The sequence below is a fragment of the Hemitrygon akajei genome, chromosome 5 (assembly GCF_048418815.1).
Source record: "Hemitrygon akajei chromosome 5, sHemAka1.3, whole genome shotgun sequence".
Classification (NCBI taxonomy): Eukaryota; Metazoa; Chordata; class Chondrichthyes; order Myliobatiformes; family Dasyatidae; genus Hemitrygon; species Hemitrygon akajei.
In genome coordinates this window covers 31,545,387-31,559,950 of record NC_133128.1, presented here as the reverse complement: position 1 = coordinate 31,559,950, position 14,564 = coordinate 31,545,387, and the positions used below count along the sequence as shown (strand labels likewise).

The 14,564-nt window shown below is 39.4% G+C and overlaps 1 protein-coding gene across 4 annotated transcripts in view; it reads left to right on the top strand.

Annotated features, from left to right (window-relative positions):
* The first annotated feature begins 5,198 nt into the window (after nucleotides 1-5,198).
* The window catches only part of LOC140727596 (T-box transcription factor TBX19-like), a 32,127-nt gene continuing 22,761 nt past the window's right edge, over nucleotides 5,199-14,564 (top strand). For 3 of the 4 annotated variants that reach the window (XM_073045132.1, XM_073045130.1, XM_073045129.1), the window contains exons 1-2: nucleotides 5,199-5,483; nucleotides 12,777-13,041. In XM_073045132.1, the coding sequence (XP_072901233.1) occupies nucleotides 5,299-5,483; nucleotides 12,777-13,041 (450 nt within the window). In that variant the 5' untranslated portion in view covers nucleotides 5,199-5,298. Of the gene's footprint in view, nucleotides 5,484-6,824; nucleotides 6,873-12,776; nucleotides 13,042-14,564 lie in introns of those variants that run through there. The other variant, XM_073045133.1, reaches the window with a different exon arrangement.

Sequence of the window (14,564 nt, the reverse complement as noted above, 5' to 3'; positions counted from 1 at the left end):
TAACCACTAAGAGAACGTTATAGAAAATTTAATTGCGAAAGGTGATTGAGGGCAGTATCTGCAATGTAGTATCAACATTCATCCTTCAAATCTGACACGTTGCTTTACTTTATCAGCATTGGAACTGCCTTATTCAGCTCAGTAATTGATCATGCGTGCCTACAGTTACCTCAGAAGACCCAGTCTAACTTTGGGGCAAACTGCAATCTATTTGACCTTAAATACGTTATTCAGAGCAGCTTTATTGGAAAGATGTCACGAAATGTAATTACTTTGAACTGAGTCATGTATACTTGCATACGCATCTCATGATTTGCATTACTTCTTGCATGAAACTTAACAGAATATCACATTCCTAATTCCTGGTTTCGTCACCCAACTGGGACAAACATTTAGTTAATTAGAAGGATGACCGGATAAATGATACAGTGTATGAAAAAGAGAGGAGAAAACGTACGTTTGTCAATAGTCTGCGGAAACAAAATCACTTTCTACTTGGAAACCAAATATCCAGAGGGGAAAAACATGTGACGTTAACTTTAGCTGAACCAGATATTCGGAATATAATGGTTATTGTATCAATAAACCCCATCTTGAGAATAAAATATAAAAATAAAATGTTGATATATTTAATTCATAGGGATTTAAGAAGCTGAACTTTGAATTGATCGATTTTTGGAAAGCACAATGATCATTTGTGATTTATAGACTCATAAGTATAGCACAGAAACAGGCCCTTTGGCCCATCTAGTCCGTGCCGAACCATTTAAACTGCCTAGTCCCGGACTATAGCCCTCCGTACGCATTTATTTAAATGTGTCTCTCATATTTTTCATTCCAACTATTTTGCCTGATAAATCATCCAATCGTTTTAATGTACCTTAACCCATTCAAACTCTTTTCGGTCAAAAGCAAAAAGAACGCTTAACGGTGTGAGAATGAACCGGGATATTTCACCAATAAATAACGTTGACCATACCTGTAGTTCCCGCTGTTTTATGCCAGGCATTGTGGCGTCTCGTGTATTTATTCCGTTTCCCTGATCCGACTTAAAGCTGTTATTTGTTAAAATATTTATGGGGATGTTATTGTCACACAAACAGTGAAATTTTTTTTTTTTCACGGCATCCTTTCCGATCATTTCATCGCACCAGTACAAATTACAACGGGGTTAAGTTTGGTAATGACTACAAGCATACATTCAATTATTAGATATTAACTATACCCTAAAAGCGTTTGTTTCAACAGATTTGCAACCAATAATTACTCAAAACCCAGAACCGTAACAACAGTAATTAGCACCTGAGTCCACCAGAGCCAAGCTGCATGGGAATTTATTGAGTTGCAAAAGCTGTTCTAATCGTGGATCTAATTGCTTTCAATTTATTGTTTGACAGGTTAATTTTAATGGTATAAAGGAAAAGTATTTTGAAAATTCGTGGAATACCAAGTCAGATCTCAGAAGGATTTATATCATCGCTGCTGCTCTTCAATCTGTGTCTTCTATTGTCATTTGCATCTTAAGCATTCTAGTAAGTTTTAAATAGCATCTCTCTGAATGATTTCTTTATATTAAATACTAAACGGGATTTATAAAAATGTGTGAAACTGATCGTTATACTCTCTTATGTTCCTCCTCAGCTTCTGCATCCATGTGTAATATTCCATTCACTCTGTGATATGTAAAAAAAACGTTAAACCACGTTCATTCTCCACCATAAGGTACTAACTAGCAAGTCAAATCACCAAGTGAGAAATATAGCTTGCAGTATGACGTTCTTCAACTATCTGCCGCTGAGATCTCTGCGATCTTCGCCCTGGATTCAGCTGGATCCGGAAGACAAATCTTGGAGCTGGTGTGCACGCGCGCCGCCATAATCTCGACAGATATTTCGAAGTGTCTGCTGCAGTTTACCGCCAAGCATGGCATTCTGTGCACCTGTTTTCATGTTTTCCCGCTGTATAGTTCGTAATTCACCGTCAGGCTAGTGATAAGTGAATACAATTAGGTAAGGTGAGGGGCCACAAAGAGCTGTATATGAATTAATCACTTGTCCGTTTCTTTTTCCCACACGGTTATGTTTTTTTCACACATTTTTACAATATTTGCAAGTCACAGTTGAATGCGTGTATAGGAATTAGAATATCTTGCAAAGAAAATCCTGTCGGGCAGATCCTTATTGATAGACCAGAAATCTAGAGCAAAAATGCATTTTCTAAAGTATTATCTGGACACATAACCCAAAAATATAAGTGTGGGCGCTCAACCCAATGCTTTTCTTGTGCTGGGCAGAACTCATTTATATTCTGCTGGAAGATAAATTGATTTAACTATCAACTCAATTTCTCTCGCGATTGAAGGAGTATTTGTGTGTTTCATTTAAAATAAATGCGTATTATTTTTATTTTCCTTAATATTTCCATTTTTATATTAACTCTTAGAGATAATTTACACTAACGTGCAGAAATCGATCAGAATATTAAAGCATCTAATTGGTGACTTGCAGGGAAAAAAATCCCATTTCACTCGCTCTTTCCATAATCTCCTAGCTTTGTGACAAAACAATGAAGAGCTGCCAGTACAAATGAATCAACAATAAGGCAGATCAGGGGTGGAAAAGGTAAAGTAATCATAGGTGACCTAGAGAGGAAAATGAACACCGGTGTCAGAAAATTTAAAAAAAAGTCGCCAGATGCTCTTTTAATAACCTGGCGCAGATAATTAAAATCGAATTGTAGCCTGAAGCCAGCCCAGTGTCAGAAACCAGCTACACATTTCATCCTGATTTACGATGATAATATAGCAGGAACTATACCAATGTATACCGGTAAATAAAAGAATGTATCCCGATTTACGCTCCCCCGTAGTCTTGGGGGGGGGGGAGGGAGGAGTTAACATTATATTGCATTTTATCGCAACATTAAAGTCAGTGGAGACACAAAGGACTGCGGTTGCTGGACTATGGAGCAATGATCACTATATTAAAGGCAGTATAGAAGTGCAAAATAAACAGGACTCGGACAAAAAAACAAAATCTCACATAGAGATTATTTCAATCTAAGATAGATATGAAAAAGAAAACAAAGATAGAATGCCATTCCCTGCTACACCAAAAGATAAAAGATATAGTGATACCACTGATTTATCCTAACAGAACTGAACTGAGGGAATAATGGCTACAACTTACATGTTTAGTATGTTTTGGTAAATAGAACGAGTCCCAATATTTATTAGGTCAGACAATGTGGTTACTTTTGAACACAACGACTTTAATTTTTTTTCTTAGGGGCGATTAAAATATTCTGCAGCTATAGTGTTCTCAAATTAATACAAGAGCAATAGAAACGCGCAGCCTAATGCGACTCGCTTCTGATTTAAAACATCACAAAAGCGCGAGGTTAAAGGGTACGGTGCTCGGTTCAGCGCCGTTTCCTTTGGAACAGTAAGAATAAAGTTCGAAGTGAATTTATTATCGAAGTACATATATGTCACCCGAGATTCACTTTCTTGCGGGCATTCGCAGTCAATACAAAGAAACACAGTGGAATCAAAGGAACCCCGCACACACAAGACGGACAAACAGCCAGTGTGCAAAAAACAACAAACCGTGCAAATACAAAAAGAATATTAATGATAAAGAAATATGTAATACATATCGAAATTGAGTCCATAGACTGTGGGAACAATTCTGTGTTAGGGCGACTGAAGTTATCCCCTCTGCTTCAAGAATGATGGTTGAGGGGTAAAAACTGTTCCAGAACCCGGTGGCGTGGCTCCTGAGGCTCCTGTACCTCATTTCTGCAGGCAGCAGCGAGAGGAGACCAAGGCCTCGATGGGTCATGTCCCAGTTGGCTGCACTGATATTGCTATATCACAATAATAATCAAAAGGTTTGCCTCAGGAGGACACTGCGTACACTCAGATTTCATAGACACAAGAGGTACTGCAGATGCTAGAAATCTAGAATAATACTATGCACAATGCGCTGGAGGAGCTCAGCAAGCCAGGCAGCATCTATGGATGGGAATAAATAGTCGACGTTTCGGGCCGAGACCCTTGTCGACTGTTTATTCCCATCCTCAGATGCTGTCTGACTTGCCCAGATACTCCACCGCAATGTGTGTTCCAATTGTTACAAAATCGTTGTTATAACGATGTCTGCCAGACAAGTGATGAGAATCCCACCTTTTAAAGCAACTGTATATGGTTACAACCAACACGCTACACGCTCATGAATCTTGACAGGAAAAGCGTCAAGGAATAATATTTGGAATAATCGAGTTATTGATATTGTGCGAAACTGCTGGTTGTTACGGCTCATAGAATTTCTTCCCTTTAATGTGTTTTGTTTGATTACCAGCTATTTGCTTTTGACTAAATTCCGTTGATCTTTATGGCGCCAATTTGTTTCAATTCGCTGTTAGTTATAAATTCAAAGGCCCGTCCATATAAAGGTGGATACTCAAATTTGTAAATCGTTCCTAATTTAAGGTCTAACTACAATTACATATCTTCAATTATTCTTCCCCGTGAAGAGAACATAGCCGTGTAATTAATAGCAGAGAGGACACATTAGCTTGTGTGTGTGAGTGAGAGAGAGAATTATTACCTTCGTACGTGCCTTATTCGTTTAAAATTTATGTATAATATACAAAAGCGTCAGAATCCGACCCAATACAGTCAAAGATACTTTAAAATTGCCCACATTTTACAGAAATTGAAGTATCTTCAGTTATAAAACAAAGTAAGTCAAATTTGCAAATAAAAAGTGTGGTCTGAAAGCGGCATTATTACTCATTGCTAGTCATCTTAAGTATTTTTTTATTTTGAAAGGTACATTATCTTAGAGCAAATAGAGCAGCTTAGAGCAGCTTACCATTCTATCATTTAGAATTATAATCTATCATTTTACATTTATAATAAAACTGCAGGTTATTTAACTACATGTTGAATTAATAAACACTTTTTTAGTTAGAGAAAAGATTGTCAAAACAACTTGGGAATAATTAACAACGGTAAGTCCTCTAATTACTCTCGCAATGTTTAACGGGCGACTGGGCAGTGGCAGACTACCAGGTTTTAACTAACGGTTTCTGCAACACCTGATATTGCAACCAAACCAATAGCAAATCGGGTCAAAGTCATGTGACAAGAGAAGTCGTTTGTGTTACGATTATTTTTGAATACCGTCCAATGGTGAATTTTATTTTTAATCGGAACGTTCAACAGCCAATGCTCATGTTGGCTTCGTTTCACTTTAAATTCGACTGGCCTTCCAAGAACTTCGTCCAACTGAAATGAATGAAGCTGAGGGGAAGACCAGCGTGGCCCGTTTGCTCAGCGCAGTTGAGTGTGACCTGGTGGCGGGCAGTGAGAAGGGAGATCCCACCGAAAAGCAATTGAAGGTGGTCCTGGAAGATGCAAATCTTTGGCAAAAGTTCAAAGCAGTCACCAACGAAATGATTGTCACCAAGAATGGAAGGTTAGTTAATCAACCAGCTAAATGTAGAATACATTAATAGATTTGAGATCATTAGGATTCAAGAATCTTAAGTTACTGGAATAAGATAACTTCAGTCAAATAGTGTTGGTAAAATAATTATTAATAACACTGAATAATTAATAGCAACCATTTAATTGAAAAAAGTATGGCTCAAGTATTTATGAAATACATTATGTTTATGCATATCTTCTACAATGTTCATACTCTACATGATACTTAGCGGTACTGCTAACTAAAGTTCAATTTTTATATATACATTTTCAAATGCTCTGTGAAATTTTATTTTTAGTGGGCACACTGCTTATTGTACATTTGTTCTAGGTTCAAGTTTATTGTCCTTCAACATTCACATGTAAACAGCTAAAGAAAACCAAGTTCCTCAGGGACCACTGTGCAACACACAGCACAGAAAATATCATTAACAGATAAAAACGTACTCCATGGAGATGCTGTTCAAGTTGACAAAAAGGCATATAGTTAAATATGCAACAGTTTTACTGCTACTGGCGCTGTTATAAATAATGTGTACTGGGTGTTCAAAAAGTCTCACAGCCTTGGCGGAAGAAGCTGTTGCCTTGCTTAACAAAGTCCTTGTTACCCCCCCCCCCCCCGTAGGATGTTAAAGAGATGTACACAAAACTATTTTTACTCTGACCTAGTTCAGTTAATTTGTTTTTCTGCCTTTTCTCTTTCGTTCAATTCCTATGATTATCATTTGTTTGCATTTCTTCATTTTATTATTTGAAACGGAAAAGGAATTGAGATTCTATGGGAGCCGTGTCGATATGTCATTGCAGTGGCCAGCTGGATGGGTGTAGGGTTTAGACAAATGTGCACCAAAAGCAGATAACTTTAAAGTGACGAAGAGTCTCGGTGTCAAACGTCGGCTGGTTATTCCTCTGCATAGATGCTGCCTGACCTGCTCAGTTCATCTAGCATTTTGTTCTGAGAAATCTACTAATTATTAAAAATACCCCCCAAAAAAACAAGATGCTTCAAAAGTGAAGACTTGGTACTATGTTAGCAGTTCATACCCTCGTGACGATTGGGGAAGAGAAGAGAATTCAGTTATGTATGTCCCTTTCCTTAAGAGGTAAAGGAAATCATCAAACTAAATGATGAACTCCAAAACGTGTTCACCTGTGAAGACGGGGCTTAATAGAATTGCAAAATAATGACAAAACCGAGAAGGTGATGTTAGAGAGAAGGGGGAGGTGGAAACCAGCTTTCACCGAGCGAGGGTTCGAGGCTGATCAGAAGCAAAGTGAATCTCTGGAATATTAATGGCAGTGATGGCGAGAAAAGAAATGAAGGAGAGTGGGCCAGATCGTAACATTTCTTCTGTGTACGGGCGTGACTTCCGTGCACGTGAGTTGCTAAGCCGTGAGGAGGGCAGCCCTGTAGAGTTGGCTGCCTTCATTAAAACAGTAAGTGTCGGCATGCCATTAAAAATCACAATTAAATTATTTCAAGATGTTCATTTTCATGTTTATTTTGAAATTATTTGTTTCTACGTGAACTTTTTGCGTGTCTTTAGTTTCAGAAAAGTATCAGCGAGCTGTCAAAAGGCTGCAGAGTTGGGGGTCCCGGGGGAAAATCGTATCATTCTCGTCAGTTTTTCAATGTCTTTCAAAGCTCTGGGTCAGGAGAGAGAATCCTCAGTGCTTCCCATTGTAGAAGGCATGATAGAATTAACTTAGAAAGTGGCAAAGATTAAATCAATGCCTGTATATCGCCAATTTTGGTTGGTTAGGCAGCGCCTGCAACCGGGTGCGTTCCGGGTACAGTATTCAGCAGCCTACCACAAGGCTGAAAGTGACCCCGGTTCACCCGGACACAATTGATGGCGAACCCAGCTTGGACCACTTTAATGGCCTTCGTGGGTGGACACCACGACCTGGTTAAGGGCACAGATGATGTGGCGTTTGTGAGAGAGTACTGGAAAGGAACCCAGTTCCATTCAGCGAAAAACTTATTAAAACTACAATAGCTCCTGGAAATTTTAAGTATATTTTTTAAAAAGGGTAAATCTTGCAGTGCAGTGTCAATGTTCTAACCCTCAATGGAGTACAAACTTCCCCAAAGAATCCTTTGAATTCTGACCTCTAGTTGTGGAGGGCCGGCGGTTGCATATACAATATCATTAAGTTACACAAATCGCAACCTGTGCCAAATCAGGACTGGCTGAATGAACATTTCTGTTTCAGTTATTGGAATTACTGTGTGTTAAATCAGAGTTTAAAACTTTTGAATGCAATTCCTGGATTGCAGTTTTTTCTCTATGCGCATTCATTAATGGAGAATGTGTGGAGCAGGTTAAGACCTACAAGTATCTGGGAGTACAGTTAGACGAGAAGCTAGACTGGACTGCCAACACAGATGCCTTGTGCAGGAAGGCACAGAGTCAACTGTACTTCCTAAGAAGGTTGGCGTCATTCAATGTCTGTAGTGAGATGCTGAAGATGTTCTATAGGTCAGTTGTGGAGAGCGCCCTCTTCTTTGTGGTGGCGTGTTGGGGAGGAAGCATTAAGAAGAGGGACGCCTCACGTCTTAATAAGCTGGTAAGGAAGGCGGGCTCTGTCGTGGGCAAAGTACTCGAGAGTTTAACATCGGTAGCTGAGCGAAGGGCGCTGAGTAGGCTACGGTCAATTATAGATAACTCTGAACATCCTGTACATAGCACCATCCAGAGACAGAGAAGCAGTTTCAGCGACAGGTTACTATCGATGCAATGCTCCTCAGACAGGATGAAGAGGTCAATACTCCCCAATGCCATTAGGCTTTACAATTCTACCGCCAGGACTTAAGAACTTTTTAAAAGCTATTATTAATGCTTTTTGAGATAGTGATTTAGATGCATATCATATTTTTTACTGAGTTAAGTATTGTATGTAATTAGTTTTGCTACAACAAGTGTATGGGACATTGGAAAAAAAGTTGAATTTCCCCATGGGGATGAATAAAGTATCTATCTATCTATCTATCTATCTATCTATCTATCTATCTATCTATCTATCTATCTATCTATCTATCTATCTATCTATCTATCTATCTATTCAATGAGATGGAGTGTATGGGCATTAACACTGAATGTAATATAGCAAACAAGGCACTTGCTAATTGCCTTTTCAAAGCCTGCTGTTTCTAAAAATAAAACTAATGTTATTGGCACTGTTAGATAAAAGAAATCTAGTGACTATTTGTTTCCCTCTCTCCCACTGAAAGGCTCTGCTGACGACCTGGTAAATAACAGAGTGAAAGTTCATTGTCTTTTCACTGGTGAAAACTGCTGAGAATTGAGATGGAGAATGGCCTGAAATTGGGAATGGAAGAAATAAATTGGGCGGCGGGTGTTCCTGCCCACGGCAAGGCGGGGTCTTGGCAGCTGGCGTTCCCACCTGCGGCTCTGAGGACCGTGGCAGTACTGTGGTTGGTGTTGCCCAGTCAATTCCTCCAACCCCTGTCCCACTAGTTCTCTGCTCTGGGACTTGTCATCTTCCACTTTTGTGAAAGGGACCTTGTGTTCTTTGTGCTATCTCACCTGCCATGGCCTGCAATTGCTGGCACTCTTACCTAGAAAAAGTTGAAACCCAACTACTTGAATGTTATCTTGCTGGAGGTACTGTGCAGATCCAATCCCCATTGATCCAATCTCTTCTTTTGAAATCCTTCCTTGGTGTACAAGATGCTGTGTTTATAATGCAATCCATTTGCCTATCATAGCAAAATATTATAATCCATGACAATTTTTTTTATTGTGAGAGGATGTGGAATATGCGGTACCACACAATGTGACTATGTTTAAAATGAGCTTTCCTTCCATTTTATTTTTATTTATTGAGTAGGTACATCCAGCCCTTCGAGCCATCCCCCAGTTTAATCCTGTCCTAATCATGGGACAATTTACATGGTTAATTAACCTACCAACCAGTGTGTCTTTGGACTGTGGGAGGAAACTGAAGCACTTGAAGAAGCCCACGCGGTCATTGGGAGAATGTACAGACTCCTTGCAGGCAGTGGTGGGAATTGACCCTGGGTTGCCTGTATTGTAAAGCATTCTGCTATCCACTGCACTACTGTGCCACCCCACAACATCTGTATCAATATCATCCTCTATTTCTTTCTCATTAAAATATACTTATCAAGTATCCTCTCTTAGTATCTGAGCTATTTACCTAAATCACCCTTGGCAGCTAGTTACACTTTCTCATCTCTCTGTTTACATTGACAACATTGAGTTTGAGTCTTTCCACACGAGGAAACATTTGAGACCAATCTATTAAATAACAAAAAAAATCTCTGGATCACACATCACTCTTATCATTCACACCATTCCCAGAATTATCACCAGGCCGTTGCCTTGTATGTACTGAAGCAAAATAGTGATTATTTTTTTAAACTATTAATGGAGAACAGCCTTGCTTGGCTTTGTTTAATATAGGGAGACAGAGGCACCACAGTTCTTGACAGATCGGAGTCAGGGTCGGGTTTCATGGAATGCAAGATCACAGCTGCAGCCTTCCTCTGCTTTCACTACCATTGTGATGTATCGCTTTCACTACCATTGTGATGTATCACCTTCTACCATTACGGAGGTCTTGGTTGGATTGCACTTTGTCTGAAACCTCTCCCCTGACCACGTGCGACCCAACCAGGAGCTGAGCTCCAGACCACATCACGCTCAAGATCCGAGGAACTCACACTCCATGACAAAGTGATAATCCTCGGAGAAGCCTTATTATTACTAATTTCAACATGCTCGGAGTTAAAGCAAAGAGTTGGTTGGGTAATGCCTATACAGAAAGATATTGAGTTAATCTTTCAGGCTGATGACCTTCCTTTAGAACTAAAGTCAGAGGTAAAATAAGTTTTAAGATGAGCAGAAACTTTGAACTTTTGAAAAGGATTCAGTGAATATCCACAACTGTTCACAATTTTCAGCACATCTAAAGTCCTATGTACATTTCAAGGGAGGGAGAGATGAAATGACAAATGCTATTTCAGTGTAAAGTGAAAGAATCGTAGTCAGTTGTGCATAACAAAAGTAGGCCTGGAGGAATAGTAAAGGGGAGAGAATAGATTATTGTCATTTAGTAATGCATGCATTAAGAATGAATTATTAACTGGACTTGAAGGAGGAAAAATGAAATTGGAATTAAGAGATAAAAGGCTGAATTGCTGACAACCCAATATTATTGAATTTTGGTGGCTGCAATTTGCCCAGATAGATGATGATCCCTGGGCACACAATAGTTTTCACTGGAATAGTGTAAGGGGCTGAAGCTCGCGGTCACACTTCTAGATGAATTGGGGAAGTTTTGCAAATGGTCATCCTCGCTTCAGTGTCTCCATAGCAGAAGAGCAGTCATTCTGAGCAATGGACATTAAAATGGTATGTGTAAATTCCTGCTTCACTGTTTCCACAGCTGCTGTACTGGAAACCCTTTCCAATAAAACTTGAGCCCCACAGTTCTTGCTTACTACCGTGGTCTTGCTGTAGCACTCTGTAACTACCCATTTGCACTTTGTCTCCAAACCAAACTGGCTTCCTTTAATGAGAACGCTTGCTTTTGTGCATCACATGGTGTCTCGTGATACTTCTGAATTTTTATGTAATAGGTCCATAAACAAAATGGTCATTGGCTCATAATGCAACAGTGGATTAATGTTGATAAATTGTTTGAAATGTATGTAGCGTTTTAGATAACATGCTGAAAGTTGCAAATGATTATGCACTCTTTGTATCTATTATCTAATATTGAACTGATCAATTTTGCTTTGAAAAATATTAATTCTTTTCACTGTATTGGTTTGTTCCATGATGTAGTAAAATTACACCTGTGCTGAAAAATCTATTCAGCAGCTTGTATTTTTAAACCCGCTATCTTCCATCTGCCTTTGATTTGACGAACAGTTTATTTATTTAGAGATAAAGAGTGGAACTTGCCCTTCTGTCCCAGCAAGTCACACCACCCAACAACTCACTTATTTAACACTAGCCTAATCTCAGGGCAAATTACAATGGCCAATTAACCCTAACCAGTACATCTTTGGTCTCTGGGAGGAAACTGGAGCACCAGTTGAAAATCCACGGGGCAAATGTACAAACTCCTTACAGGATGGTGCTGGAATTATCTCCAAGCTCCAGAATAAGAACCAGGAGAAACAGGAGGCTATCTAGCCTGTCGACCCTGCTCTGCCATTCGATAAGATTGATGCACCATCAATAACTCTCGGAGACGGGAGGTGAACGATAGGCTTTTATTAGTAGCAAATGAGACCACGACATCTTGGAGACTGAGGGGAGAGCAGTGCCTCCAATCGCCTTTATACAGGGGACTGTGGAAAGAGCCACAGGAGCAGTCAGCAGAGGGGCGTGTCCAGACAGGTATACATAGTTTACCACAAAGATCATGGCTGATCTGGCCATGGACTCTTCTCCACCTACCGGCTGTTTTCCCCATAACCCTTAATTCCCCTACTATGCAAAAATCTATCCAACCTTGTCTTAAATATATTTCCTGAGGTAGCCTCCACTGCTTCACTGGGCAGAGAATTCCATAGATTCACCACTCTCTGGGAAAAGCAGTTCCTCCTCATCTCTGTCCTAAATCTACTCCCCTTGAGCATTAATAGTGTCACACTATCCGCTATGCTACCATGGTTTTCTCAAGATAAGTCAAGTCATTTTTATTGTCATTTTGACCATAACTGCTGGTACAGTACATACCGGTAGTAAAAATGAGACAACGTTTTTTCAGGACCATGGTGTTACATGACACAGTACAAAAACTAGACTGAACTACGTAAAAACAACACAGGAAAAAACTACAGTAGACTATGGACCTACCCAGGACTGCATAAAGTGCACAAAACAGTGCAGGCATTACAATAAATAATAAACAGGACAATAGGGCAGTCAGGTGTCAGTCCAGGCTCTGGGTATTGAGGAGTCTGATAGCTTGGGGGAAGAAACTGTTACATAGTCTGGTCGTGAGAGCCCGAATGCTTCAGTGTCTTTTCCCCGACGGCACCATTTTTGAAACCATTGACTCCCTACTTGCCTAAATATGTGCTTGGACTAACACGAGAATGAGTATTTGCACCTGAATATTAGTCAGGCCTTTTTTTTGAAATGATTGTTACGCTTTCTTGGTATTTTTCTGGAATTATCTTTGCACTTCCCAAAAGCAAAGATTGATATTCCTCCTCCTTTCCCCCAACAAACTCTTTTTATCCCCTCCTCCCAACCCACTTCTTTCCTTGTTTCAGGCGGATGTTTCCAGTTCTGAAAATAAGTGTATCTGGATTAGATCCAAATGGCATGTATTCATTCCTGCTCGACTTTGTTGCTGCTGACAGTCATCGTTGGAAATACGTGAATGGAGAATGGATCCCAGCTGGTAAACTGGAACCGCTGACACAAAGCTGTGTCTACATCCACCCAGAATCACCCAACTTTGGCGCACACTGGATGAAAGCACCAATATCTTTCAGTAAAGTCAAGTTGACGAATAAAGCAAACACCACTGGACAGGTAAGGCTTTCTTTTTTCCCTCTCATTTAGTAATCACAAGCAGGGCAATTGTGAAATATCAAGTGTGCATTAATGTAATTATAGCAATCCACTCATCCTGCTCTCCTCATATAGGCTATTGTTTGAAAGGAAACCAAATGTAAACAAGAATAAACGGGACTAATTGGCATATTCAGAGTTTAATGGACATCATGTTGTAGTCAGGGGGAAAAAGGGTTTGCTTGATGCAGCCCAGTAAGCATTAAGAGATCTCCCTATGAATACAATTTCATGTAAAAGCATTTGTAATGAATTCAGTCATTTATGTTTTTCTTGGCACAAAATTTTCTAAAATTGACACAAACAAAAGTAAGTGCTTTATGCAAAATTACATAATTGGAGTTGTTTTGTAATTATGAAATTAATTGCAAATCTTTTAGAATGCCTAAAAAAAAGCCTAATAAAATCACACTAAGGAATATACAAATTTACTTTGTGGGGGGTGTGGTGGTGGTAAGCCTATGGTGTTTTTAGTTCTGGGACAAAGTTGCAAGGCTGCTTTTAAAATGATCAACATCCATGACAGTCATTTAAGCCTTGATTAGCCTTGTATGACATCTTCAATATTTCAAAATGTTACATAGTGCCTTCCCTTTTAAACCCTGTTTCAAAAGGCTTCTTGTAAACAAGTAAATCAATTATGACTCCTGTTAATAAACTGGCATTTCTTGTAATTTATTATGAATGAACTTACAGTAATGTAATGGAAGGCTTTTCAGCTTTTCTCCATTAATCAGCAGAAAGCATCGATCCTTTCCTATGGGGGGGGGGAGAAAACATTTTTGTTTACTAAAGAATTATTTAGCTGGTATCAGCTAGCATTCTGCTGGGTAACAACAGCTGTTCTTGTTTAGGTGCAAGTTCTTTTGTTGCATAGAGTTGGAAATTTCCTTGTGTTATTGTTGCAGGTGCTGGATTTCTCTCTGACTACCTGAACCCTCTGAGGTTTAAATCATCTATCTACTGTTGAGGATTTTTGCTTGATGTATCCTCCTAGTGTAAGAAGTGTCTTGGGTGAATGCATTTTCTTCTAATCTTCAGGCTGTTATCTAATCAACGGATGTGGGGATTATGCTATATTTTGTAACTCCAGAAACTTGTGAAAGAACAACTCTGGAGCCAGGAAACACATCTACTTAATTTTTCTTTAGTGAGGTGCTCTCATATGACGTTGTGGCATAAAGAAGTGTGCTATTCATGTGCTTCTTGTATATAACGCATAAGGAATTGTGTAAACAAAGAATGTTTAATCCAACAAATATTTACAATATTGCTCAAATACATATTACTGAAATATTAAATATACCATACTCCTTACTCTTGTGGGATAATGTCTTTCCTGACAAGAGGGGTCAGTCTGCTTGGCAGGTGAGATTTGTGGCTGTGAAAATATTCTCAGGTTCTGGGCCCTCCTCCGTGGTGGTTGTAGGAGTTGATTCTGGGACTGCAGGAAGTGGTTCTGATAGCTCTGAATGCCTTTCTCC